This window comes from Episyrphus balteatus, chromosome 2 (genome assembly GCF_945859705.1).
Source record: "Episyrphus balteatus chromosome 2, idEpiBalt1.1, whole genome shotgun sequence".
NCBI classification, from domain to species: domain Eukaryota; kingdom Metazoa; phylum Arthropoda; class Insecta; order Diptera; family Syrphidae; genus Episyrphus; species Episyrphus balteatus.
In genome coordinates, this window is record NC_079135.1 from 131,024,759 (window position 1) to 131,051,880 (window position 27,122).

Genomic DNA, 27,122 nt, shown 5'->3' on the forward strand with positions numbered 1-27,122 from the left:
ACCATAATTTTGACGAAAGTAGTTTATACAATCTAAGCAATATTTTAAGGAAACCCGGCGGAAAAACCAAAACATTTTATTGATACATTATCTACATTATATCCAATATCCTTTGTATCTTCTTTAAATCAAAGTTTTTGAATTGAAATAATTTTTTATGGTAAATCTGGCTGTTCCCTTAGGTTCAAAATTAATCTCACGATGACAATAATTGTAAGAATTTTGTAAAACTATTCTATTCAGACATTTTGTTTCTTTGAATGCATTTATACTCAAGGATTTTTTCAGACTTTACTTACTACGGAAAACCTATTCTTTCATATTTTTTTTTTAATTAGTGACGTTGATAAAAATGTACCTATGTATTTCAACTTTTATAAAATTTTAATCTTTATTTAAAGAATAAAAATAGTACGGGACAGCGGACAAAAAGAAAATACATATGTTTTTGGAATCACAAGTTTAATGCTTGAACTTATTTATGTTAAAATATTACAACTGTTTAAAAAGTATAGAAAAAATATTAATTCAATTCAAGTATAATACATTCTCAAAAGTCCGTCTTTATTATTCTTATTTTTGAGTTATTATTAAATACAAGGGTTTAAAACCCAAGACACCCCAATGTTTTTTGTTTTGCTTTTATATTTTGTTTGCTTACGATTATATAGTTTTTGAGACATTTTTTTTGTATCACATAAAATTATCGTCCATAAACCGACCTTACAGAATACCAATTCCAATTATTTGTGAAATAAATTATCACACATTAAAATATAACCTCAAAACAGTAAAATAAGTTTTTTTTTTGCGCTCTATAACGGTAACATTTCGAAAACGGAGTCTAATATAATATTCCTGATTTCGGACTCGAGTTCCAGCACCTCTTAAACCTTCAGAAAACAGAAACTTATATTTTGGATCTTGTAGCAAAAAAGTTTAATTTTGTTGACCAATTTCAACTCCAAGGAGTACAAAATTGAATAGTTTGGATTTTAGTATATCCTTCGATAAATATTTAATACAATTCGCACAATGAATAAATAAACTAGTTATCGGACTTACATATGTAAGTTACATAAGTCGGAAAAATATTTTCCACGTCAATAAAATAAAAAAAATAATGAACATAATTTTAGTGAAGTTTAGTTTTTACGTGCAAGCTTGTAAAGAAATGATATTTAGCTAAAGATTGCATAATTACCGTCTCCAATATGACCTGACCATTTTTAACAAAGTTACTATAGTTAAAAAAGTGGAATTTTTTCCAGAAATCTACCGCACGCATGTTTGCTAGATACAAATTATTAATTTTAACGAGTGAAGGTTGTGTGGACGTCGAGGTTCTAGATAAGAAGATTTATTTAATGCTTGTGTTTGCGAACACAAACATTGCTTTTTAGAGGAATATAATTTTCACCATGATTTATCTCTTTAAAATAATAATTTCTCTGGAAATTTTGGGGGGGGTCAGACCAAATTCTAGGGCTTGATGGGTCCGGCCTATGCCGTCTAAGCCATAAGGGCACACGGGGCTCGTGCCCAGGGCCCCTATTCTTAGGGGGGCCCCGAAGAAACGAAAATTTCTCTTACATATTTATTCTCAAAACATTTAGTTTTTATATGGCATTTATATTGCTCTCGTACTTAAAGATTGACACATAACATTAATTAACATTATAATTAACATTATAACATTATAAAAAAAAAGAAGCTCGCACTGTGTTTAACATATTAAGGGTATTTAAATCCCTTTAGTGCGCTTTAAAAAAATTGATTTTCAAAAACAAATTTGACTTTTTTTTTTAAATCAAAAAAAAAATTTTCAAAGTTTTTATAATTTTAATGGGCACGTTTAGGAAATATTAGGGACTAAATATTTAGGTAACGTCATTTTCTGAACCGAAGTTTGAGTAAATTGACCAAATTAGTTTGGATACGCCATTATTGTCAAATTTCGAAATTTATTTGAGAATTTTACAGGTCGCATGAGGCAGACACCAAATAATAATAAATAAATAATATTAATTATATAACCGATAATGCACTTTTTACTCGTTTTTCACACAAATAAATTTAATTCTGCTACCGTAATTCTTTAATTAAAAACAATCAGCTGTCATGTTGACAAAAAAAACTTTCCTAATTTGTTAGGGAAAAATTTCTTGCCTAACTTTCCAGTCAGCTTTCCAATAAAATTACCTAAATTGGAAGTATTTTTTTTGACAGTTGACCAATCAGAGGCCGAGAAATTACCTAAATATTTAGTCCCTAACGTTTCTGAACCTGCCCAATATCAGTCAGTATATGTAAACCTTTTTTAATCAAAATTTTCATTGAAAACGGTTGTGTCGTTTAAAGTAAGAAATAGGTTGTATGGCAAGTAGGTACCGTTAATAACGGTCCAAAAAATACTTTTCTTATTTCAAAAGTGCGGCCTTATTTGCAGCATAGCATGTTTCTTTTTTCAAAGCCGTTTTTGAGAAAATTGCAATATCTCGAAATCTCTATATTGGAGATATCCTTTAAAAAGGAGACATTAACGTAAAATAAAACAAAAAACGGCTTTTGGAAATCAATAAGTACAAATCGTCTGTACCTAGTTTTTAGCAAATCTAGTAACCCGTTGGAGCTCTTTTTTCCAATTTTTCAAACTGAAACTTATAACGGATATAGGAAATATAATTATTGGCAGTATAAAAAGTACAATTCTTGGCAGTGACAACGATTGATGTCCCAATGCACGTATTATTGGCACCCCCCTACCAATAATAAAGACACTAGGTACTTTATATGGAACGATATATTGGCACCCCTTTTTAACCAACCTTTGTTTTTCAGCCAATTATTGTACTTGTTTTACTTTCCAAAAGGACCCCAAATTCTTGTGTGCCCAAGGGCAACAGGCTAGTTAAAGACGGCCCTGGATCCGGCTTCAAGCACCATAGCTCTATGCACATGACTGCAAGAAAATGCTATCCAAAACCTTCTCAGATTCGTTTCCGAGTTGTAACAAGAACTGGGATTCGACGTGAGGCTTGGTCTAAAACCCAAATCGAATCGACGAGCATCATCATCATCATTTATCTGCTATTTAAAAACAAAAAATAAAACAAAATTAAAAAAAAAAACTGGTCCGCGCAGGTACCGCAGATATATAGTTACTATAATGGTAGATTTATGTCAAGGGAATATATGTAAATGCTTTAGGAAAGTATTTTTGCTGAAGAAGACGCGCCGTTTTGCAGGAAGAGCATAACACGTTAAGGTATTGTCAAATTAGAAGAAAAGAAGTACTTGGTATTTTATATTGAAACCCAAAGGAAAGAACGAATCAAATGTATAAATTCTTAAATTTTGTCGAATTGACGCTAATTTTATTAAATATATTAATAAAAATCAAAACTTACCTGAACTCTCGACTCGGGTAATGCAATTTTAAGAGCCATTTCTTCTCGCATAAAAATATCCGGATATCTTGTCTTGTTGAACAGCATCTCTAGCAAATCTAATTGTGGTCTGGTAAAGGTGGTCCTCTCCCGCCTCGGCTTCCGTACATTATCTGCAAACCCCCACCCATCAAAACATATATTTTTAATCTGATTTAAAGGCAAGAGTTAGAAGGTATTTGTTGTTCAATGGTTTAAAAGCCATCAATTCAATATCAACGAGAAAATGTCAAAAAAAGCACATCGCTTTCTTATTATAACCTTTTGACTATGACAAAACGCCTAATCTAAACACTGACACGGGCAGAGCACACATTCCTCAAGCGCCAGCCAGGGGTCAATGAGATGGTGTTATAAGGACTTTTGGAATTTTTGTCTCAAGGATCAACCGTGACTAAATACATTCCTGGCGAGCATTTCGCGTCAGGTTGTTGCCCAATAAAAACTACGACACGTGCAGCTCATTTCCAAGGGTTGACTATGGCATCCGTAACCATGATCATCAAGTGCAAAGTTACTCGTTAACGTCTTTATGGTGTTAACCGGAATCCATTTCAATTCCCGAACAAGTACAACAATAATAAATAATTATCATTGTTATTCCTCTGTTTCTTATTTGCAAAGTGCAGGCGGACCAGACGCATGACTTGAATCCATAAAGGCAGACAAGTGAACAGAGGCACAACAAGGATCAAGAATTAAGGAGCAACACACACGACCGAAATACCTGCCTATTACTTGGCCAAACGGAGCGAATAATGCGTAGGCAAATAAGCAAGGAAGCGCAATTGCGTAAAGCCACTACACCGAGAGAGTCAAACTCTTAAGAGCTATAATCGTGGGCAAATATCCTGGAGGCTTTAATGTGAAGCCGTTGCCGGCGTTCGTTGACGTCGTTGTTGGGTTCCTGAAAATGATAGTGTTTGCATTTTTGGGGTGGCCCGGGTTTGTTGGTTTTTCAATTAAGCAATTTATACTTTTGCCAGAAAATTCACCCTAGAATAAAAATCGTTCTGCAGGATTTCTCACAGGATATTTTCGGATGCTGGGGAGTATTCTTAAAGTATAAAAAATTATGTGTTGAAAAGTAAACAAAAAAAAATTAAAAACCAGAGAGCGAGTAGTTTTTAACACACGCACCCTTATTGTCAAAAGTGACATTCGACAGTCACAGTTTTATAAAAAAGGATATATGTACTAAAAGGGGTGAGTCTGAGTATACTTACTGCACATACTTGTTGTGGGATAACCCATACTGTGCAATGAATCCACTGTCATAAGATAGGGTGCTGGCTTAAGATATGGCATTGCTGCCGTGAGTCCACCAACACCTGGTCCTGGTCCAAGTCCAGATCCACCGCACGGGTTTGGATTTATTCCTACAGTGGATGGATTTGTTGCGTTTGTCGTTGCAAATGGTGAAAATCTCAAATCTGCATCAGGGTGACATCTGCTAAAATTAGAAAAAAAAAAAAACATACCCTATTTACATGATGAAAATGTACGCAGAACGCAGTACGCAGTATACAATCTAAAAGAGGGATGTTTTCAACAACATTTATTTGTATATAGAGATACGCTTGTGGGTATAACACAATTTAATAATGTAAATATAAATGCATGTCGGAATTATAAAAATAAATATACCCTGTTTCATTGAAAAGGGAGTTATTGCTATGTGAGCTATCACAACTTTTGACTTTGGATTGTATTTTAGGTGGTTAAGCTTTGATATGATACCTTCTATACCCGACTTATGTTGATATGTCTATACTGTTTTTTTAATTGGTAAGGCTTATAGGATTTTAGAGATTTTTTTTTTTTTTTCAAAACAATCCTACTTCAAAAATGGGATAGTTTTGATTCTTTCTAGTAAGATGATGACACGAAATGAAATAACCAGTTCAATAATAACACTGTGAAATCTTGCTTTCTACGTGAACTATTTTGTGATGACATCAGTCGATAAAGAGTTATGCATACACGAAAAAACCGATATTTTCGACACTTAAATTTGAGGCCTGATGCACACATGCGATTTTTGACGCAGCTATTTTTTTTCTACAGGAATCATGCATAAGTGCGGTGAAGCAGCGTCAATATACCTACTGATAAATGTAACCATAACCACTCGTGCGGTGACGCTGAGGGAAAAAAGACTCCTATGTTCCTGAAACACCTTACGAGTGGTTAAAATTAAGGCAATCAAGTGCAATTTATTAAATTAGTATTTTGTATTTATCAATTGCAATAGTTTTTAAATGTATCCTGATGGATTCCTCCTAATTCGATTACCACTGCCACTTTAATTTTCGATGGAACTGTTCTTTTTTTTATAACCTTAGCATAAGCTCGTTTAATGAATTATCGATAAGGTTTTACCCAAGTAGGGGAAGGTTTCCTAAAATGGCCCCCCTAAGGAAAATGTCCTATATCTCGAAAAACAGCAGCATTAAAACTTAAATGCTATATTCTTTTCAAAGTTTAATATATTACTCTCACATTTTTTTCATTTGCGAGTTAAAAAAGTTCCAAAAAGTATTTAATTTTTTAATTTTCAAGACGTCTACAAATTTCACTGATCAAATTTACCAGGGTAAAATGGCACACTGTCCAAACATACGTGATTTTAAATGCAAAATTGAGTCAAACGGCTCCTTTTCCATTTTCTTGGAACAAGTGGTGCTTAATCCCCCCAGATCTTTCTACGAGTCACTCAAAACCCAGTTCATGTTGGTTGCTCGTCTCGTTTTTGTAGTTTTTGGAACTTCGAATGTTTTTTATGCTTTTTTCCAGGTTTTTGACGGAATCAAGGGCTTTCCTCAGTCCAGGACTTCCATTTTGTACATCGTTCATAAATAACAACTATTTTCACTTTAAAAAAATGAAAATGTGAAAAAAAATTTAAAATGACATGTGAAATAGGTATGCCATTTTACCCGAGCACTAAGTAGGCCATTTTGCCCATTTTGAGTTTTTTCAATTTAATTTTTGCACCAAAAAATTTAAAATCGTTTTAAACCAACTTATTTCAGTAAATTAATAAGAAATACTTCATGCGTACATACATTAACTTCTTTTTCCAAAATACAATGTTTTTTATACTTATTTTTTGCAAAAAAAATTTCACAAAATTTTAACGAGTGTACTTTTTGAGGTGGATAGAGACAGTTAAAATGGGCTTATGGAGGTCTTTCTGCAGTGGGTTTATCTAATGCACAAACCGGATTACTTGCAAAAGATTTTATTTCATTATTTTTGTTTTCTTTTGATTTTTTCTATTTTGCATTTTCTACTTTTTTTTTTTATTTCAATTTATTTTATTTTTTTCATTTCTTCCATATTGTTTTTTCTCCTTTTTCGGAAATTCTACTGCTTTTTCTGTTGTTCTGAAATGGTAAGAATATTAATTAAATTTAAAAAGAACACATTTTTTTTTACTATCACATGGCACGGCCAGGAATCAATTGCACGTACCTCTCCATATCAAACCAGCACCTTACCACTAGATCATGCTCGAACATTAAAGATGAGTGGAAAATACGGAGCTAATTGAAAGCTCACATTGAAATACTATGTTTTTTTGTAATGCGTCAAAAATATTGCATATCTGCACGATAAAACCATTGCATACTTATATGTGAAAAAGATTGCATACTTACAAGATAAAACCATTGCATACTTACAAGAACCTCTTGGAACAGGTCTTATAGAGGCCTTCTGTCACTTGAGAATACAAGGCTTCCTTAGAACGGTTCAAACAGGTTTTATAAAGGCCTTATTTGATACTTACAAGGCTGCGGGTGGCAATGGTGCAGTGGATGTAGTACTTGACTGCTAACCTGAAGGTTGTGGGTTCGAGCCCTACCTCAGGCAGCATTCTTTTCTTAATCCCCCAGCTTGGAAGTCACCCGTGGGACTATATGAGATAAAATAATCATCTTATTCTCAATTCACTGTACCAACAAAAATTCTTTCCTATCTTTCTATTCCTTCTAACTAGTGCCGTGCAGTTGCATTTAAAAGACCTTAGGTCTTACAGGCATATAGTTAAATTATTATTATTATTATTAAAGGCTTCCTCTAAACACTTCTAGATAGCCTTAAGGGGATCACCTTTTCTTCCAAAATGGTTGACTTGTGTAAGTAAGCCTTAAACTAAACGTATGCAAACTATAGCTTGTCAAATCGAACGAAATGAGCCTTATGCAAGGCAAAATTTTTACTTGGGTAGTCTGGACTATGAGCTGGTCAATTCATCGCGGTAAGTGTGGCAGTCGTACTTAAGAAGCGATTCTTGTCAATTAGACCCAGCAAAGGGAATGATGAAATCCACCAAAATATGAGAGATGTACTGATCCGAAGTTAAATCTTCTCACACGTGCACCATCAGCTGCAAAATGAACTCGCTTTAACCTTCTACCTTCAAATAAAATGTTCCCCATTATATCATAACAGATATATGGCTTCAGCTATGTTTCAGCAGAACAGCTTTAAACAAACCACTAGTTAGGTCGTCACCTCGTCATATACAAAAACACAACTTCCATTAATTCAGCCAAACACTGTCAGTTAAAAAAATGTACTTTTAGAACCATTGCTGTTAGTTTACAAGATCATTATACGGTTGCTTCCATTTCTGGACTCATCTGTGAACATAACTCATCTCTATTGGTCAAATTTCCAACCGTTTTGTGATTGAACAAATTGAAGCCGAGTTTGAAGGTGCATTGTAGTCAAACTTGGTCGGGCTAAGGTTAGATCAAAACAAAAATCCATCCCCAAACAAAAATGACGGGAACGGGTCGTTATTCTGTATTCCTAAATTCTGTATGACCAAAATTCTGTATTTCAATCAAAAATTCTGTATGAACATAATTTTGTATTCCATTATTTCGCTTTTCTATTATTCTGTAAATCCAAAATTCTGTTTTCAAAATTCTGTTTTCAAAATTCTGCAAATCCATTATTCTGCTTTTTGGAATTCTGTATATTCCAAACCTTTAGCATTTTGTCTTTCCTGTTAAGCAATTTGTATTCAATTAACAAATTAAGTATAAAAGTGTATAAGAGCCGTTTGGTAAAACGAAACATAATTAATTGGGGAGGTACTTTACTTCAACATTTTCTTCAAAGAAAATACCAAAAATCTGTACTCCAAAATTCTGTAAATGATAAAAAAAAATTTGTTTTGATAATGAAGAAAAGTGCGCCCTTTTTTTCATTATCAAAACAATTTTTCTTTAATCATTTACAGAATTTTAGAATACAGAATTTTAGAATACAGAATTTTGAATTTACAGAATTTTAAAATACAGAATTTTGAATTTACAGCATTTTAAAATACAGAATTTTGGAATCCGAATTTTGGCACATACAGAATTTCGACCCCAACCCAAAATTGACTTTTCACCCAAGAAGAAAAAGTTTCGGAATTAATTTTTATTTAAGTGATGTGAAATCGATCAAACTATTGATCATCATTCAAAAACTAGAGTTTCATTGATAAAAACACAAAAAAAATCATTTTTGATTTCCAGTGTATGTAAGATTACACTTTTAACAGCAAAGCAATAAATACAAACAATATTGGTGGAGACAATTTTATGCTACATTTCAGCCACTGATAGCCAGCAAAAACAACCACATAATTTAAAAAATATGCTCTACATCAGGGACACTGGACTGGATATGTAGTTTGGAAGGAATGGTAGTCATAAGCCCCATTTCTTATCCTTGGGCCGGTTTCGTTTGAAGACCTTGTCATCATACCTGCCATTAAACTGTTGTAACATTCTCCTATTCGCATTCACCTTATCAGCTATCGAATTCTTGGCAATCTTTTCGAGAGTGCAGGAGAGCTCAGTTTAATTTTATTTTACAAAGTTGAAATTATATTGCTGAAGAATATTGTCCTCTTTGGCTATATGACTTTCTTTCATTCTACAAAAAAGTGACCAAAATAGCTGAAGACAAACCAAATTCTTCACCAATATAATGAAATAAATTTGAGTACCACGAAAATGTCGGAAAGAGCAGGTACAACCCATCAGAACCAACTACCTTACCATAACGCATATGATGAAAAAAAGCCGCTTTATAGATGATACAAGGTGTTTGTCGAAATAACCGAAATATGAAACATGTCAGATTTCTGTAAGTTCAGAAATTGATAAAAAGTAAAAATCAAATCGTTCGCTTAGGAAAGGTGGTTTTATTCATTTGTACATGATTAGAAATGTGCTACTTTCAGAAAATCTCACTTCAGATAGGTACATTTAAAGAATAAGCACCCTTCCAGTTCCTGAAAACAGATTAGAGTCAGTTAGGGAAGTGCGCGCACTTTTGACTTTAAGGCAAAATTGTGAAGATTCTATAAGAGATATCAGCATAAAGTTTTTTACATTTAAGAAACCTATATTTTGGGAACAAGAAAACACAAAATAGTTTAAATATTTCATATGATTAAAAACACAAACCAAATGAAGTCAAAGTGCGCACTCTTGCCCCAAAGTCAGGGTATGATCACGCAAAATCTTGGCACGCACATAATTTTAATAGGAATCTTGATAGTTTACGGTAGCTAAATTTCTAAAAACTTAATGTTATACTTAGTTAAACAAAACTTTCTTTCAAAACTTACAAGTGTGCACTAAAATGAATGAAAATATTCAAGAAAAATCAAATTAAGTTCAAATACAACAACTTAAACTTTATTTACAAAACAAAACAAACAAAAAATATTTCTAATTAAACTAGAAGATTACGGGCTTTCTTTTTCTCAAGATTCAACTTTCAAATTTCTCTGTTCTGTTAAAAAAGGAAAAGTTTAATATGGGTATAAGTGCGCGTTCTTACCCACAAAAGGACTGCGCGATTTTACCCACAAACAGGGTTCGAACCTCGGTCATGAAATTTTGGAGCAAATTTGAAAAAAAAAGTGGAGCAAATGCAAAATTTGCGGAGTAGATATGAAACAATCGAAATCGTTACTTTTCAGGAGATAAATTCACCTTGGACTAATTTATTTTGGTTTATAAACCTCGTTAATGGAAGTGGTGGCTCAAAAGTGTGTTTGCAATTCTAAAATTAATACAATTTCAATTTTAAACATTGCAATCCGTTCAGTAAAGTTGGTTTAAGTAAACAATTTTTCTGTGTGGAAAAAGAGGAATGAATCCCGAAAAATCGGAGCGTTGGAGTAGATTGTTTTTTTCCCTCAAAAGTGGAGCAAATTTGCTCCGATCGGAGCAAGGTTTGAACCCTGCCCACAAAGGTAGGTACTTTTTTTCCTTTTTATCAAATTTATAATAAAATAAAACAAAATCTAAAAAGTTGACTTAAATCAAATATAAATAGGCACAATTCAAAAATATATGCTACTCTCGGTATACAACGCTCCCACGCCGACGCCACACACTTTTCCCGTACAACTTTTTTTTTGTTTTTAGTCGGTTTTTTTTTAACCTCTTTTAAAATAAAGTGGAACTGAGGACACACTAGCGAAGGTCATCACTTATTGACTTCTTACTAAGCGCTGATTTCCTCATTTTTAGTTTTAGTTTTTTTTTTGACACAACTCGAAAAATAAGCAGTGTGCGCTCTTACCCACTGCGCAATCTTACCCCAAATGACTCTACCGATGAAGTCAATATTGAGTTTAACTAATCAAAAAAGTTTGAGTTAACAGAAGCTTGCACAGAACTCATTGAAAGACATTGGACAGAGCGCTTCAATCACGCTTCCACTACGAGTATTGTGACTTTTTCTAGGCCTAAACAATTTTTTGGTGAGTTGAGTTGTCCGAAATTGGGCTATTCTGAGTTGAGTTGGCTGAAGTGAGCTGCCCCTAAATGAGTTGTTGTTTTTTTCCATTAGATGACTCTTTGTTTAACCTATTTAGATAAGTTATAAATAGTTTCAAAATTATAAATGTTTGTATCTATATACCTAAATGTATGTTAAACCTTATGTGAACGATAATGATAACCTATATTTATATTCTTTGGATACATAATATATTTTACCCTTGCCATATCTCCAAAATTCAAAATAAATTTCTATATAAAATGTTTGTTGCAGCGCACAACAAAACATATCGCACCCATTGTCCAATTCCATCATGGAATATATATATAGAATATAGAACCGAATCGAACGAGTACGACGACGGAACGAACCCAAAGCCAGATTAATTTGCCAGATCTATTCAGAAAATATTTATTTCCAAAAATGTAGGTAACTGACTCACATACAAACAAAATACAGAAAGAGAGTTAGAGCCAGAAAGGAACAATAGATCTCTGTGCAATATTCTTAATGCCGACCGAAAATGAAACGTGCGTGTTCAAAATAGCAGAATGTTTTACGTGTTCCTTTTAGAACAAAAAAACACACTAACACTACCAATTCAGCTATCAACAATGAAGGATCTCTTGTCGTCGAAAGTGGCCAGATATATCCTTCATTTGTTCGAGGCATGCACACTGCACACTCGATTCCTATTGATTTTTTCCAAAGAGCAAAAACGAAGTGCGAGGGAACCACCACCGATGACGATATGACGACTGGCGACGATGTCTGACACGCCAGCTAAAACCGAAAGACGAACCTCCTGCTCCTACTCGTAGGTATATCTTTAGTCCTTTCCGATGACGAACGACAGGAGCAGCAGATACATATACCTACTCAATACAATCTAGTAGAATCTTTTGTGTTTTGCAAATAATATGGTCAGAGATATACGAAATGTGGATTCAATTGGCAAATTGCTATTGTTTTCGGATTTGGAAATCTCATTTTTCGTTTTTGCTCTGTTTTCTGTGTTTTTTTTGTTGTTGTATTCATTTCGAAATACAAGAATGAGAGTTGGATTGTAGGTACCTACTTTTATCTCTTTTACAAAAAAAAAAAATTGTATTGCTTTGAATGGAAAATATGGATTCGTTTGATTTCATACAGACAAATTCTCTCTGATTTGATGCTGTCAAACACTCACTGAGGCAATAAACACTCATTGTTCGGAAGTTTCTGTAAGGATTGCAATTTGAAAAGTGTTTTCACAACATTGTACTTTGCAAATTGATAATTGAGAATTTCGGTTCTATTGAAATTGAAAAAAATAGGTGATGATGGGTATATTTACCGTGAATTGATGTTACCTACAAAAGTAATTTTTGTACAGATATTTGCAATTATTCGAATGGAAATACATATTGTTTTGTGGATATGTTTTTAAATGGTCTTTCTAGATGTCTTTCAACGTAGGTATAATAGGTATGAATTTATTGATAGATGTGAAAATAATTTTGTTGTTTAGGTACCTACTTACATTTATAACCTTTTGAAGAAAAAGATTCATTAATAGTTATCTTTTGACCGCAAGTTCAAGAAGTTAAGAGAGCAAGGAATATGATTCATGTTTCAATATTGATTATAAACAATTATTATTAATTTGTTAGGACGACGGATGGACTCTGTATTTGAACCCAGAACCTCTGGGGTGATAGTCCATAGCACTAACACTGCGCAACAGGCTTGTCGCTTGTTGTTGTTAATCCTATTATAAAAGATGCAAATGAAGATTTGGTCTGTAGTTAATCGTTATGGCTGAAAACGACACTCGTTCGTGCCGATAATTGATTTGAAGGATTCAGAAGATATTTGCCTTGGAAGTTTTTTCAAAATATAGAATCGACTTTTTTGAAAAAAGCCCCCTGCCACTATACCAGCTGCTATCACAACAACCCCTAGCAGTGAATTTGCAATTGACGAAGACAAGGCGAAGGTCTTTTCCAACTACTTCAATAATCTTTTTTTATCAAAAAACAAAACCGACTTCCATCTTCAAAAACTGGGTTTTATGGTTTTTCTAATAGGTCCTATGGCTATAACTGAAGGAAATTGAAATGGGACCATATTGCAGCCACCAGCTTTCCAATACAAAAAGAATTATCAAAATTGGTTCACTCAGTCCAAAGTTATGAGGTTATGACTGTTCTGAAACCGAATAGAAAAAAGTTTCTATCGCAACCAGTTTAGAAAATATTTGCTTTTTTTCGTTCAGTGTACATTAAATTTCATCATCTTACGTTTTCTTTAACCGCAACCACGAATGCATGAATTTTATAAATTTCTTATTTTTATAATTTTCTAAAATAATTGGCTCACTACATACGAAGTTAAAAGTTTTTATAACTGTTGCATCTTTTCTTTAAAAAAATTTTGAAATTTGTTTTTCGATGCAAAATATAAAAAAAAATTTTCAAACACCTGTGGTATAAAAAAATCCATAGGAACGTAGGTGGCCAACTTTTTTAAAAATATGCGTGCCAAAGGGGATTGCAGAATGGTAAAAGTTTTTATCAAATCTAGAGTTACTAGGAAGTTATTGGTACCAAAGTGCAAAAAAATCCTATTAATTTAATAAATTATTTTAACTGTAAAATCTTAAGTTTTTTCACATTGCTGCCACAAATGCATGGATTCCATCAGTTTTTTTAATCAGTCATATTTTACAATAATTCTTCTTACACATAACTATTAAAAAAGTGTTATAACCGTTGCACAATGGCTATAAAAAAATAATTTAACTTTTTTTTTTAAATGCAAAGTAGAAAAAAATATTTGTTTGCTAATTTGCTAATAACCAGTTTAAAAGATAAAATAAGAAGTGGCTCACAATATGAACTGTAAATTACATTTGCATCTAACAAATATTGGATGTTTTTCGTAGCCCAATAAGATTGGGAATTGAACACAAATTCGAAAACATTGCAACATTTTTGATGAGGTTGCATTGGGCCAACGGGACAGAAAATCTCAATTTTTCTTTAAAACGAGATCATTTAGAAGTCAAAACTCAAAACAAGCTGTCCCGATGCAATATTTTTTTTTCTACCTTGCACACACTGTTTCAGCGCGCCCACAGAATATGTGACAAAGACCACCTCGAAGTAGCTGACCTGTATCAAGTTGACAACGTTCTTAAATCGAATGGTTATTCAAAAAAACAACTAATATGGAAGCCAGCACAACCACGAGTAAGAGACGAAAGCTTTCCTGCCTTACGTCAAAGGTGTAACGGACAGAATTTGGAAAGTGCTCAAATGCTATTGGCGATTGGTAAAGTTGAAATGCACTACCGGTGGTAGAAAAAAAATTTAAATTAACAGAACGGAAGGAGCTAGCATCCGACATTTTACTTTTTTTTTGTTAGGACTTTTGACATGGACGCCATTTTTAAAAATACAAAATGTAAACATCCGTCCTGTTAAAATTAGTTCAAAAGTTGAAACTACGGCGCTAGTAGTATGTGCTCCAATCGCCAATGGAGTCAAATCCATTTTTATACCTCCAAAAAAGATGAAAAGCTACTTACAATCATACCTAAAGATCACTTTCCTCTCCAAACACCAGGTGATTATGCACTATGCAGTGCCTTGCAGTTGTGGTTCGGCCTACGTTGGATAAATCAGAAGGAGCATTTCCACCAGACTCAAGGAACACATAAGTGCTATAAGCAAAAAAAACAGCGGGAAAAATTTACGAACAATTTACGAACGTATTTTGAATAATTCAGACGAACATCATTGGATCCATTTTGAAGAAGCAAAATTGCTAGCTCACGAAACACACTACATTCCCAGATTAGTCCGGGAGGCTATTGAAATAAAACGTCACAAAAATTTCAATCGGACACTTCAACAACAATAACATCAAGAGATAAAACTGCCTACACATCGCTACAACCTACGTAGTCAAGCTAAAGCTAATCAGCAATAAACTTCAACATCAGTTTTTCGGTGACCACTCACAATGCAATTTGTTGCGAAACGTTTGGGGTGAGTACAAAATTGCACTCTGAAATAATATAAACTCGGAATAATCCGAAATAATAGTTCCTCTTCAATATTTACATCAGAACAGTCACGACCAGAATTTGTACAGAGTGAAAGACTACATAAGACGACTTTTCGAGGTTTATAAGCGCGGGGACTAAACCGAATTTCATGGAAGCCACAGTTGGCAAGTTCGAAAAAGACGAGGTGCTGAACAGGGGCTTGTCCGGGACCACCGTCTAATGTTAGTTTCCTTAAGATTGCGTGTAGCTGCAGTTAGGAGATCTGATAGAATCACATGATTGCGCCATATACCATTTGGTAAATGTGTCTCTCGAACTACTGTGTACGCCGCCGTGTTTTCGTTAAGCGTTCTTGTACTTAAAAGCATCATCCGCTGATTCAACGTCAAGTATTTCTCAACCGACTCATTTTTCCATTGGTCGGGGCGCACGAATCTTATTGTAAACATTTATCAAAATTCAAAATATGTCTCGTTTCTCGTCGATTTGTTGTTTTAAAATAAAATTGATACAATTGTAGTTATCTAAACTATTACCAATCCATCCATATGGCAATAATTTATAAAAATATTCTACCCAAATCTAACAAAATATGCTGAATAAAAAAAAAAGATAAAAGAGATTCCTTATCTCAATTTGCCTACAGACAGGGATGAGATAAATCTATTCCTTTCTATGTATATCAAATACTCACCTGTTCTTCGCGATTAATTGAGCATATGCCAATAATACCTTCTTAAAAATGTTTGGGGTTGCAAAAGTATCATTTAATCAGGAATAAACTCAACCATGTCGTTGCCGATGCCGCTGCCGCCGTTACCTCTTCAAATGATTAACCTTTCCAAAAATATAAAAAAAAGTATTCATAGATACATTCTTCCATAATGATGCTGAAAAAGAGATTAAAGGTTGCATTCTAAATCTCTACAGTGAAATATTTATTTACGAAACGTGCCTGTGGTTGATTAATAAGAGAGAGGGTGATGCCAAACGTTGCATAGCAACTTTTGACTTTGTTCTTTACGACTTTTCGAACATATTTAAATGCAAAAAAACGGTCCATATGGTTTTTTTTTTTTTCATTTGTCCAGTTAAAATGTATTCATAGCTTAAAATAATATTTATAATGAGCTGAATGTGACCAATTGAAGAGGAATATCACTTTAAAATAAAATTAAATTGGTATGTTAATCTGTCTGTGAGGGGGTTTCCAAGGATATGTGGCATACACTTTGAAATGTTTTCTGTGTGAGAAAAGGTAAAACATGAGTTCATAAAATTTATATACAAGTATACGTAATGCAATTGAGCTTTTTGAAACTTAATTTATGAAAGGAGTTTGTTTAGCAATTTTTTGTAATTATATTTTTTTTTACAAATTTGTAATTTTTTACACTTATTTAAAAATAAGTGCCATACAATTTGTTACTTATTTCAAAATATTTGTGACAAAATTGCTTGTTAATTGTAATTTGTTGATTGGTGCAATATGGCACCTCATTTTTGGACGATGAGTGGAAGATTGGTTTCAGAAATTTGTATTAGCTCCTAAGCGCTCTTGAAGTGAAGGAGCCAACAACCCGAGATTTGCATAACTTAACTAAAAGATTTTATCAGTCAGGGATATATTAATCCGTGACTCGGATGAAAATCTATAAGCAGGCAAAATCTGGTAAACGCACTTAAAAGTTCGATTTCAAGGAAGCACCTAAGCCCTAAGGTGTTAGATTTTCTTGACTTTTAGACTTAACATTATCATCGAATATAGGGTTTCACGCCCGAGTTAAAATATAAATTTAATTTAAAAAAATTGTTTTGTTTCACTTTCGAGCAACCTACACGGTGCGGTATTTTGGTCTAAAACATGGCCAAAAATAATTGGACACATTCTTCACATCAAATAGGTACCAAATGACTTAAAAGTATAGAAATTTTGTTTCCCTTTTTTAATTCATTTTGCATAAAATTTTGCAATATTATGGACATTTATTATCACTATTTAATGACCCGGGGGTCAATTTCCGACCTGTGAAAATGTGAAGTGATACAAAATTTATCATTTTAGTTTTCATATGAAAAATTTTTGAAGTTTGTTTTAATTTTTTTATAAATCCAGAATCGAATTTATTATGAAAATGTGATAAAACTTATCACTTCACAGTTTCACAGATCGGGAATTGAACACCGAACTAGGAAAAATCTATGGTAAATTTAAACAAACCTCATACAAAAAGGACTAAAACTGTCCAATAAATTGCTTCATCGTGAATATCAAAGAAACAAACTATTGTTTTCAGAGATCTAAAAACCATACCAGGTAGTTGTTTACACTGGTCTGCAAGGAAATCCTCCTTTAAATAAAACTATACTTTTCTAAAGGATTTTTGTATGCTGATTCCGAATCCGAAGTCAGAATTGATCTAGCACGTCACGTTTTAGATATTCCCGTTAGAAAATCTCAAAAAAACCATTTTTTTGCTGTTTTCGAAGAAATATTTTGGCATAATGTAATATTTTTCAATTAAAATTGTTACGGTTTATAAAAGAACTTATTTTTTGCTTTCAAATTCAGTTTCAATCTTCTCAATATCTCTTTTCTTCTCCGAGATATCTTAATTTAAGTAAGTTTAGTAGGTTTGGCATATCTTATCATAAAAAAAATTATCTCTAAAAATTAATATATCTTTCTCCGTAGAACAAAAATATACTTTTCTAATGGACTTTAGTGTGCTGATTTTGAATCCGAACTCAAATTTCGGTCAGCTCTGGTTTGTGAGATATAGTAGTTTTTAATGAGATTTTCTAAGAAAAAACTTGATTTTGTGATACTTTAATGCGAATATCTTAAAATCCTCACGGATTCGGATTCTAACTTAGAACATAAAAAACTATAAGAAAAGTATACTTTTGTATCTAGTAGAAACAAATATGAAGCTTTACAAGGCAGTTTATAGAATGGTTTATTACAAATAAGATATAGTACAGGAAAGATAGACTTTTTCGTGGAACGAAATACAGGACGGCTGACTTTTTCAAATCTGAAAGAAGGGTATTAGAAAAGCTTAAGTCCTGGTTTTCGGGACGCCAACCCTCTGGCGAAATCCGCCATTTTGAAAAACGCGAATTGGTCTATATCTACCAAACTATTGGCTTGACCGAATAAGTTACTTAACCAAAGTTGTAGGTAATATAAATATCTTTTCTTGTGAATTCACAGTTTTCCTGCGAGGATAACACTTTTGAGGTTATGTCGTTATATTTTTAATTTTTTCGGTTTTTTCAATTTTTCTCAGTCTCTATGATAGTTACATAATTTTGTATCATCGTAAAAGTTGTAGAGCATCAAATTTCCATTAATTTGGTATACTTTTGGAGATACTATGACTTTTCAAACCAAAGATACCGAACTTTAAAGAGTAATCCTTCTCAATATCTTCAAACAATATACTAATATGTTTTTTCATAAGGTATGAAAAAAAGGCTTAATCGTGTACGTTATGTAAAAACAAGAAAAATATGATATGGGTGGGAGTGTGTTTCCCATTAATAAGGTGGGTAGGTCAATTTCCTCTATATATTAATTTAATATTAAAAAAATAAAAAAATAATGGTAAAATTTAAAATATTGTGGTATAAATATTTTGTATAAGTCAAACATTTAACTTTTATGATGCTAAAAAATTATGTAACTATCATAGAGACTGAGAAAAATTAAAAAAACCGAATATTTAAAAAATAAAACGACATAACCTCAAAATTGTTGTCATCGCAGAAAAACAGTGAGTGCACAAGAAAATATATTTATATTACCTACAACTTTGGTTAAGTAACTTATTCGGTCAAGCCAATAGTTTGGTAGATATAGACCAATTCCCGTTTTTCAAAATGGCGGATTTCGCCAGGGGGTTGGTGTCCCGAAAACCAGGACTTAAGCTTTTCTAATACCCTTCTTTCAGATTTGAAAAAATCAGCCTTCCTATATTTCGTTCCACAAAATGCCTGGTTTTTTTTATTTACTTTCCCGTACTAAAACTATAGTTTTAAGATCAATAACTTTCGACTCATACATCGCATGACTTCAAAAATATACCAAATTATTGGAAATTTGATGGTCTGTAACTTTTACGGTTTAAAAAATTATGTAACTATTACCGGGAATGATAAAAACTTAAAAAAAAAAACGAAAAAAAAATTAAAACAACATAACCTCAAAACTATTGCCCGCTTAGAAAAATAATGTATTACAAAGAAAAAGATAATTAAATTTCCAAGAACTTTGGTCTGATACCCATTTCTCTAGGACAAATAGTTTTGGAGATATAGAGAGATTCGCGTTTTTCAAAATGGCGGATTTCGCCAGGGGGTTGGCGTCCCGAAAACCAGGACTTAAGCTTTTCTAATACCCCTCTTTCAGATTTGAAAAATTCAGCCGTCCTGTATTTCGTTCCACAATATGCCTGTTTTTTTACTAACTTTCCTGTACTAATATTTCTAAATAGATAAATAGTATATGAAATTACAAAACACGTAAAAATTTTGTTTAATGTATTTTATTATGGTTTTCTTTACATATTTGACTTTTTAAATATAATGAGCGTTGATATTTTACATTTTCCTTAATTAAGGTGTTTTTGTTCCTGTAGGATTTACTAAAAAGTAAAGGATTTCGATATTTCTGCTTTTTTTATAAATCAGTATTTTAAAATATAAGAAAACATTAATGTAAAAGGACATATTTAGTGTCAATCGATAGGCCATATTACGAGGAATAAGTCCTATAAAGGAGAATGGGCAATTTTGTATGGAACTTGGACGTTCCGCGGCCAAGAACGATTTTGTTATTTTTTGATGTAGTTAAGTCTTACATACATTGTGCAGAAGTTTTATCCTTCTAACGTTCTTCACAAAGCGATAAAATGCATTTTTGCATTTAAAAGTTATTGCAAATTGTCTCAATGTTTAAAATTGAATGTGTATTTTAAGTGCAAGATATGATAATCTGTCATTTTCCCTGAGCCTGAAGACCTTTATCTTGGATATTCAACCAATAGAACCCAAAATATTGGCTTTTTAAAACATCAATTTCGAGTCTATTTTAAGACTTTTTTTTTCAATTTTTTGTTTGATTTTTCCTTTTGAAAACCAAAATCTTGAAGTGGTTGGCTTAAAAAGCTTATATTTTGAGTTCCATTGGTCGGATATTCAAGATTAAGGTTTTAAATCATAGAAAAAATGACATAAAATCATATTTCATATTTTAATTAAAATAGTTATTCAATTTGCCCTTCGCATATTGCTCGATGCATTAACAACACTAATACTGCCATATCTTCCATTCCAAATGCAATACAACGAAACGGCCATAGTAAAAAATTTTCCTACGTTTTAGTTCTTTCATTTGATACCAATTTCATTACTGGCCGCCAAACGTCCAATATGCCCATTCTCCTTTAAGCTCAATGCTACAAATAGTTTTAATTTTGCACGAGTTCAAATAAATCTAAAAGGTTGATTTTTTAGAAACTACCCACATTTTTCAAAAATCATTTTTACAAAAATGGTACCTGATAGAATTTTTCTGAAACCAGATTTAGATTCAGGAAAGTCTAATCTTTCATAATATCAAAAAAATATTTGAAGGAGAAAAAAAAGTTAAATGTTATCAAAGCCACCAATTGTAATTGAGAGTTACCAATGGTGGTAGCACTCAGCATCTTTTTTAACTTATTGGTTAAGGTCATACAAATTCATGAGAATCAACAAGAACAAAGAATTACATGAAATTTAAATTAGTTAAATTTTTTTGCAAAAAATATTGACAATGACCAAAAGTACCTATCACCAGTTTCATTATAAAACTATGGAGACGTTACGTGACAAAAAAAAAAATAATTTCTTTGACTTTTCCAACATGTTAACATTTTTTTTTTGAAAAAAAGTTCATAAAAATAAAATATTCTTTGGTTTAGGAAGCATTTTCCAATTTGAATTGTATGGCGATTTGTACTGTACTTTTTGTTAGTATATTTAAGAGTCTCTCTGAACATGAATAGAAATTGTTCTGCCATAAAATTTCAAATGTGACACTCTGAATTTCAAAAAATAAAAGACGATCAACTCAAATTTCAAACCATAAAACATATTGCACGAGAGGGTTTTGCTAGAAAAAAAAACTTCTAATGAAAGTAATTTTTGATTAAAATCTTCACTTCAATTGATTTTCAATGACTTGCTCTTATAACACTAAGAACATAAGAAGAATAAGAAATATCTTTACTTTTGGTTAAGGAATTATGATCTCATCAAAAATAAAAAAAAAGTAGCAGATCATTACGAAATAATTTTCTAATAAAAGGTTTTTATACTTTACTTTTTTTTTTTAATTATTGAAAAGAAAAAAAAAATGTCACTCTATACTCCAAAGGATTATAAACAAAAAAAGGAAACTGAATTCGATCTCGAAAAAATAAAAGAGTAGAATAATATTTTTAATCCTCACGCCCTTTCAATGGCGTTCATTTTATAGTTTTTTTTTTGTTTATTCCTTTTTCAAAAAATATATCTAATTTTTTTTTATTATTTTTTTTTTCAGACAAAGGGACTACGTCTTATCCTTATCGACAACGACTACGTTTTTTGTATTTATTTCGTCGTCGATCGTAGTCATCTTTGTCGCTGTGTCGATGTGTCGTCTCCTGCTTTGACAGAATTGAAAATCGGTCTATCAAATTGCACTTTGTCTTGGGTGTTATTGATGGAATTCCAACACAACACAAACCTTATTTAATTTATTTTTGTCATATCTCCATATAGGTACAAGAGAGAGGAGATGTATATATGTGTGCAACATAAACAGACTCCTGACTCTGAGGTAGGTATTAATTTTTAATCCTTTACCAATATAAAAATGCTGCCTCTCACCGACTTGCTGGTTGGGGGGTTTTCACATCACATCATATGGTTGTTTTTTTTTTGGTTCTCTGGGCTTTATTATAATATGCGGCCACCAATGGATTCTTATATGTTCTGCTCAAAGTAGATATTGAATTTCTAAACAAATTTCCGATCGATTTTGTTTTTTTTTTATTTAAGTTTTATTAATTTTTTGATTGGTGCGATCGATAGTGACGCGATATTTGAGCTTCTTGTTTTTGTTGTTTTGGTCTCACGATGCACGCATATCGCATCTTTAAATCTTATTCGAGACCGATAAAAGAATTTAGAAGACTTAAGCAATTCGTCCATTATGAGATCAATTTTATGTGTTTTTATAAATAAAAAAGATTTCGAGTTTTGTTAATATAAATCGTGAGACAACTTATAAATAAACTAGTGAAAACATCCAGGGAGTTCTGATCAAATTTATAATCTAAAGGAGTGGTCCTAAAGAAAATAGCTTTTTGTGTTAAAATATGAAAATATGCAAATAATCTTCTAATCAATTTGAAATCCCAAAAGTATCAGCAACTTCTTTAGTGCTTTTTTTCATTCTTGATAAATTGATAGTAAAATGAAATTTAGATATAAGCATAGCCATTTCATACAAAATAAGACTTTCCTTACAAAATGGATCGAGTAACTGCATTTTGTTTCTTCGGTATCTACTTTTTGCAAATCAAATTCACCTTTTTAAAATCAAATGGTTGAATTTTTGATTAAATTCTTGAATTATTCTATCTTGTTTTAATAGTTTGTCACTTACCCAGATGATAGAGATGAGCTCCACATATCGATTAATAACATAGATGACGTTGTTTTCGGCGATTATGTTTGCCTGAAATCAAAAATAAAAAATTCTGTAAGATATTATACTAGATTTTTAATATTAAAAAACATTTTTTAAATTTGAAAAATGATTCATGAAAAAAGAAAAAAAATTAACTTTTTTTCTTCTTAAACCATTAAATCCATTTTTGAATATCAAAATTTTATACCATCTGAAAGCTTGTTATTTCAGCTCAAAATATTCATATCAACCATGTCTGACAACTTATAAGAAATTTATATAATCATCTGAAAGCTTATTGTTTTAACTTTTATTTCTACGATGCCTACAAGAAAAGTAAGAATTCTTTAAACAGATCTCCACAGGTATTTTGAGGTATTTCTGATTTTTTTTTTAACGTTGTGTAGCTTATCATAAATGTACCGTTATGTGTGATATATTAAAAGAAAGGTAACATTATCAGTATGCTCAATAAATTTAAATAAAATTTGTATGTTCTCTAGATCAAAAGAATGAACGTGTTGAAAAATAAAACCGTTAAATCAAAATTATGAATATGAAATTGATTGAAATTTTGCACAAATATAGTCTTGCCTATTATGTATCTACAGTATAAATTCCATTTATTAAAACTGTTATTCTAAAATGATTTTTGACTGAATAACGGGAAAAACAAGTTTTTTTTTTCTCAAGTTTTTTGACCGTTTTTAACCGTTTTTTACTTGAGACAAAAAAAAAACTTGAATACCAGTTTTTTGCACATGCATGCGGATGGCCATAACCTATATATTGAGATTTTTTTAACACTCCAAAAAATTGCTAAAAATAAAAAAACACCCAAAACTACCCCTAAAACAGTAGGTATTTTTATAAATTCAAATTTTAAAACGTAGAGTCTTAAAAAAAAAATCCGTATCAGACCCCTAATTTTCTTTTATTATCTTTTGAATGGCATTTTTAAAATTGTCAAACAAATTTCCCCTACCTATAATAACTACTTTTTCACAGGTATACCTACGGTGACCATATTTCCAGAAGCAAAACCCGGGACACATTCAAAATTGTTCGGATCGTTTTAAAAATATTGATTTTTCAAAAACATAAAAATAAATAAAAATTGAAATTTTTTAAAATGCGTTTTCATAATTTATGCTTCATTTTGATATAAAGATTTCTCAAACAATTTTATGGGAGCATTTTCGTTGAAATCATTTAAGTAGTATACAAAATAAAGCAAGCGTTTTTATACTTAATAAGTACCTACTGTTAATCACTTCTAAAAAAAATATTTTTTCAATCAAAATCGCGAGAGCTATTTTTTAACATTTTAATTTTATTTAAAATGATTTTAAAATTGTATAATCTTTAAATAAACTTCTAACATGTCCTTAAAATTTTTGAAATTTAGCTGGGTTCTTAACTCTTCTGTTCTTTATTCGAAAAACTTTCCCTGATGGAGCTTTTCAACCTTTAAAATATAAACTGTAGTTAAATAATTAACAACAAATTTTAAAAAACTAAAGCCTAGTCTAGAGGCGAATTGAAAATTATAAAACCAGCTCAACGAAATCGTAAAAGAAAATTTTACTTTTCATTGCACATTACGTAGCTTAACCAACGAAATTCTTACCTGTGCAATAATAATTGGAGAGTTTTCAATCGTTTGTCACTCATACTTAACGGTGCAGGTAATTTTTCTTGCTCCAAAAAAGTTTTTTTTTGACTTTGGGAGACTCAGAAAAATTTTCGTTTTGCTTCGGCAGCAAACTAGTCTTGACGCTTTTATACGAAAAAATTAGAAAAACTTTTAATTTGCAACCACTGTTTATTCTGTTTTTCGTACAAAATTTTTAAATTTTTGAATGAAAAAATCAGAGAATTTGCAAATACGGGACAAATTACTATATACGGGACACTTACCCGTCCCGGGTTTCTTAAATAAAAACCTGGGACAAGCTGTAGAAATACGGGACAGTCCCGGGTAAACCGGGACAGATGGTCACCGTAGTATACCTCATGTTTTATTTTTGAAAAACTATTTATAACTTGGTTTTGAAATTTTTTCAGATTTTTTCAATACCATTGTCAGCCTTACTATAAATTTGTCTATTGATTAAAAAAATTTAACTTTCTATAACTTTGCGTTTAGAAAACAGCAATTTTTTGCAATTTCATTTTACCCCTTTTTACCCTATTTAATGATTGAAATTTATGCCGCACTGCTTAAAATTTCAGGTTCATCGATTTATAAGACGTTATCACGTCAAAAGTTAAAAAAGTACCTATTTTAATTCATTAGATCATGCCTGGTGATGTGTTTGTTACCTAAATCCAGTTTCAAGCGATCTTGATCAGCTAAAAACTGTTGTGAAAGAAGAGTCGGATAACAGACCTTCAAAAGACAAGAATGTCAAACGGATTACCCAGAGATCTAAGCACCATCTATAGTTTTGATAATTGTAAAACAGTTTTGTTTGTTATTGTGTGAATTAACATCTAAAAGTATTTTTTGTCATAGACTTCTTTTTCATAAACTGCAAATTTTCTAATAAAAACAAATCTTTGATACAGATGGTTCAACAGAAGTTCAAAATAAATATCATCATTTTGTAATTAACTTTCTACACCTTTGCGAGACACTTGTTATGCATATTTTTTTTTAATAAATCATACCCCATGTGACGAGAAACCGCAATTATAAGTCCTTAAAAACCCTTAAAATTTTCAACCCACACCAATGATGTGAAACTAATATGCTGTATATCAACAGTTTGCATTTACATTCATTTAATCATTCATTTTTTTTTTCTAATAAGGATATGAATTCAATACGTCCCTGTCCATATCAAATCGACTATAGTATAGTATAGTGTCACCATATAACCATATAAACTTGCACATATAATAGAAAATCGCGGTTGTGCACTTGACATCCGCAAACACTTCATATTCCGATATATAAATGCCAATATTAACTACCCCCTGCTATGACAAGTCTTTCATAAAGCACCCGCTTCTCTCAACCATCCATAGCTACTCTTCAAGTGTCCTTGTCGCGGCTAAGGTGGGCAAATAATATTTAAGCCCTCCGACTTTCTATATAGCGAACAAAACTACACTTGACTTATAAAAAAGAGACGATGACGAAGGAAACGGAGAAGTCCTTGTTATTATACGAAGCCGTATTAATTTCGATTTAACAATTGCATTGAAGAAAAGAACTAACAAAAAAAGCAAAAAAAAAAAAAGAAGGAGTAAATTCATAAAAAAAAAGGACGAAATTGTTGGAGAATACAAATATTAAAGAATACGCGTGTGTTCGGGGCGGTTTGAATAGAGGTAAGTTTGAACAACGATGTTCACTTTGAAATTTCATATTTTTTTATGAAAGCCCCTTTTTTAAAGCATCTTTTGGGCATACAAATAAAGAAGAAATGAATGTAATAATGAAAAAACAAAAGTCACATGTGGTAAATGAGGTCCTTTTCTTCAACCTTAAGCTATACTTGACTGTTCGTGTTTCAGTCGACTGGTTGCATTGGACAAAAGGCCAAATGTTTATTTAATATAGTTATTACATCACGATTTTAATTTAAAGAAGTTTAAACCCAGGATGAAGAGAAAGTTCAATTGTTAAATTAACATTTATTAATACTATTATTAATTTTTATATTTTACGAGAACTGTTTGGTAAATAAATTTATGTTTTATTTATGCAGGTCCAATGTTTCATGTCCCGCCCTAATACAATCCCTGTAAAAATCATGATAAAAACTTTTTTCAATAATTGTCACTAATTTGTCTACAATTTTGGAGATTTTTAAATCAAAAACAACATTAAAAAGCTTTTGGAAATGCTGATAAAAAGTCCAAAAGATATCCTATTATTAGCAAATTAATGGATGTTTTTGAAGATTGATTACACTACTTGAGAAATAAAGGCATTTAAGAAAAATTTCAAATTGTTGAAGATTTTTCAAATCACCCCTACTTTTGAAAAATGTTGATATTGAACACGTTAAAAAGGTGAACGATTTGAACCGTTTTGATAGCCAGAACTAATTTTTATGGTCAAAAAATTAGA

General features: G+C 31.7%; 1 protein-coding gene and 1 long non-coding RNA gene across 2 annotated transcripts in view; one reads left to right on the forward strand and one right to left on the reverse strand.

The window, feature by feature from the left end:
- Positions 1-23,390, reverse strand: part of LOC129909766 (homeobox protein OTX1 A-like) — a 35,836-nt gene extending 12,446 nt beyond the window's left edge. Inside the window, exons 1-4 of the mRNA XM_055986836.1 lie at positions 23,247-23,390; positions 23,015-23,086; positions 4,676-4,902; positions 3,411-3,562 (exon numbers count right to left, since the gene is read on the reverse strand). Coding sequence (XP_055842811.1) covers positions 3,411-3,562; positions 4,676-4,902; positions 23,015-23,055 — 420 coding nt within the window. The 5' untranslated portion in view covers positions 23,056-23,086; positions 23,247-23,390. The remainder of the gene's footprint in view (positions 1-3,410; positions 3,563-4,675; positions 4,903-23,014; positions 23,087-23,246) is intronic.
- A 2,476-nt stretch (positions 23,391-25,866) lies between these two features.
- Positions 25,867-26,498, forward strand: LOC129912469 (uncharacterized). Its single transcript, XR_008771829.1, has 2 exons — positions 25,867-26,377; positions 26,444-26,498. It is a non-coding gene; the product is annotated as an uncharacterized LOC129912469 (long non-coding RNA).
- The last annotated feature ends 624 nt before the right edge of the window (positions 26,499-27,122 follow it).